This window comes from Protobothrops mucrosquamatus, unplaced genomic scaffold (genome assembly GCF_001527695.2).
Source record: "Protobothrops mucrosquamatus isolate PMUCROS unplaced genomic scaffold, P.Mucros_1.0 scaffold3931, whole genome shotgun sequence".
In the NCBI taxonomy this organism is placed as follows: Eukaryota; Metazoa; Chordata; class Lepidosauria; order Squamata; family Viperidae; genus Protobothrops; species Protobothrops mucrosquamatus.
In genome coordinates, this window is record NW_015389875.1 from 47,903 (window position 1) to 50,402 (window position 2,500).

General features: G+C 54.0%; 1 protein-coding gene across 1 annotated transcript in view; it reads right to left on the reverse strand.

The window, feature by feature from the left end:
- Positions 1-2,500, reverse strand: part of LOC107298381 (filamin-C) — a gene marked incomplete at its 5' end in the record, with an annotated part of 60,535 nt that overhangs the window by 4,943 nt on the left and 53,092 nt on the right. The window contains 3 exons of the mRNA XM_015827756.1: positions 681-857; positions 1,664-1,796; positions 2,078-2,193. Of these exons, the coding sequence (XP_015683242.1) occupies positions 681-857; positions 1,664-1,796; positions 2,078-2,193 (426 nt within the window). The remainder of the gene's footprint in view (positions 1-680; positions 858-1,663; positions 1,797-2,077; positions 2,194-2,500) is intronic.

Genomic DNA, 2,500 nt, shown 5'->3' on the forward strand with positions numbered 1-2,500 from the left:
GAGGGAAGGAAGGAGGCAGGGAGGGAAGGAGGGAGGGAAGAAGGAAGGAAGGAAAAAGAGAAGAAGGGGAGACGGGGAGGGAAGGAGGGAGGGAGGAAGAAGGAAGGAAGGGAAAAGGGAAGAAGGAGAGAAGAAGAGGAAGGGAGGGAGGGAGGGAGGAAAAGAGGAGAGGGAAGAAGGACGTGGGGACAGGGAGGGAAGAGGAAGGAAGGAAGGGAAGGAGGGAGGGAAGGAGGGAAGGAGGAAGGAAGGAAATGAGAGGGAAGAAGGAGATGGGGTCGGGGAGGGACACAGGAAGAAAGGGAGGGAGGGAGAGGAAGGCAGAAAGCAAGGAAGGGAAGGAAGGAAGGAGGCAGGAAGGGAGGGAGAGAAGAAAGAAAAGAAGGGAAAATGGAAAAAGGAGAGAAGGGGAGGGGAGGGGGAAGGAGGGAAGGAGGAAGAAGGAAAAAAGGAAGGAAGGAAGGGAAAAGAGAAAAAGGAGAGAAGGGGAGAGGGAGGGAGGGAAGGAGGGAAGGAGGAAGAAAGAGAGGGAGGGAGGGAAAAGAGAGAAGAGGAGAGGAAGGGAGGGGAACTTGGGGAAGGCTGGCATTCAATTGTCCATATGGCAGCTGTCCCTCTTCCAGAGCCTCCCTGAAGCCCCACCCACTTTCCCTCACCCCACCCTCTTGGCAGGGCCTTACCTGTGGTGCCTCCCTCCAGGCCGGGGCCGTAGGCCGTGACGAGCCCGGGGTCTCCCGCTTGGCTCTGCTCACCCACCCGGATGTTGAAGGGGCTGCCCGGGACGTGCCGCCCGTTGAACCGGACATCGATGGAGTGGACCCCGTTCTCGTGGGGGATGAAGCGAATGGAGTATTTGTCTGGGGATGGGGGGAGAAATTCAACAGGTCAAGCTCAGCAATGCAAGTGGACCATGGGGTCTCCGGAAGGAATCCCCTCCGCCTTAAACCCCCAAATATCTTCAATATCTGGCCTCTTCAAATCCCACCAGCCGCTTTCCCAAGCCCCCTCCCCAATTTAGGGTGGGCACCGGCCATCGCCCAGGGCAGGGGTAGGCAACCTTGGTTGTGCTGGATCAATATAACCCTGACCAGAGCATATAGATCTGTATGTTGGAATGTTTGGCATTTATAGGGTTAAACGCCGTCTCCTTAAGAGATGGCTTATGGGTAATGTAGTTTTAGCTGTTCAGTGAAGCCTACGTTAACAAGTCAGTGGGAGGGGCTACTAAGTTCATCACAGGATATCCCGAATACGTGCCAACTCGTGTTTAATTGTCTTTGTGCAAAACCAAGCATGCCGCACGCATGGACATCGTATGTAATCAGGCTAAAAGTTGATATGGAGGAATTACTGATTTTACCTACAAAGATGGACAAATGTACAACATCCAGATGAAACTAAAAAACCGTGAGTTCTGCAAGTATTCCTGGAATAAATATTTGTTTTATAACCATCTTCGTTGAGTTATCTGTCTGGTCTTGAATTACAAAGCATCTTAGTTCAGGATGCAGAACATTGGTTCTTTTATGACTGGTGGACTTCAACTCCCAGAATTCCTGAGCCAGCCACGCTGGCTCAGGAATTCTGGGAGTTGGAGTCCACCAGTCATAAAAGAGCCAAGCTTCCCTACCCCGGGAGAAATGACATGAAATTTGGCACGCACCGCTGTCCAGCTCGGAGACGTAGCATTCTTCCACCAGGCCGGAGGGCGTGTGGACCTTGGCGTCGATCACGCCCCGCGCCCCGTTCAGCTGCACCGCGAACGAAGCCGGCTGGTTCACCTTCAGCCCCGTCTCCTGCAGACCCCCGGGACACGACAACTGAGTCAGATTCACACACAACACACACAACCCCAGACTTCCCCAGCTTGGCACCCTCCGTATAATGACCGCAGCTGAGCCCAAAATTTCTGTTGCTCAGTGAGATGTTTGTGAAGTTTGGGCCCTATTTTACGACCTTGCCACCGTTGTTAAGCGAGGAACTGCAGATGTGACTGCAAGAAAACCACCCAGCTCAGAAAGCACCAGGGACCCCTCAGTTCAACCCCGAGCTGCACATTTCCTCCTCTGTGGACTACCTGGAGGCTGGTGACGGTCAGGCGTCGGGCATCGTCGGAGAGTGAGGCCACAGGGACCACGAAGGGACTGTCTGGGATCTGTTCATCGTTGAATTTGATGGAGACCTCGTAGTCACCTGGAGAGGAGAGGGGAGGGAGGGAGGGAGGAAGGAAGGAAGGAAGGAAGGAAGGAAGGAAGGAAGGAAGGAAGGAAAGAAAGAAGGAAGGAAGGAAGGAAGGAAGGAAGGAAGGAAGGAAGGNGAGGGAAGGAAGGAGGCAGGGAGGGAAGGAGGGAGGGAAGAAGGAAGGAAGGAAAAAGAGAAGAAGGGGAGACGGGGAGGGAAGGAGGGAGGGAGGAAGAAGGAAGGAAGGGAAAAGGGAAGAAGGAGAGAAGAAGAGGAAGGGAGGGAGGGAGGGAGGAAAAGAGGAGAGGGAAGAAGGACG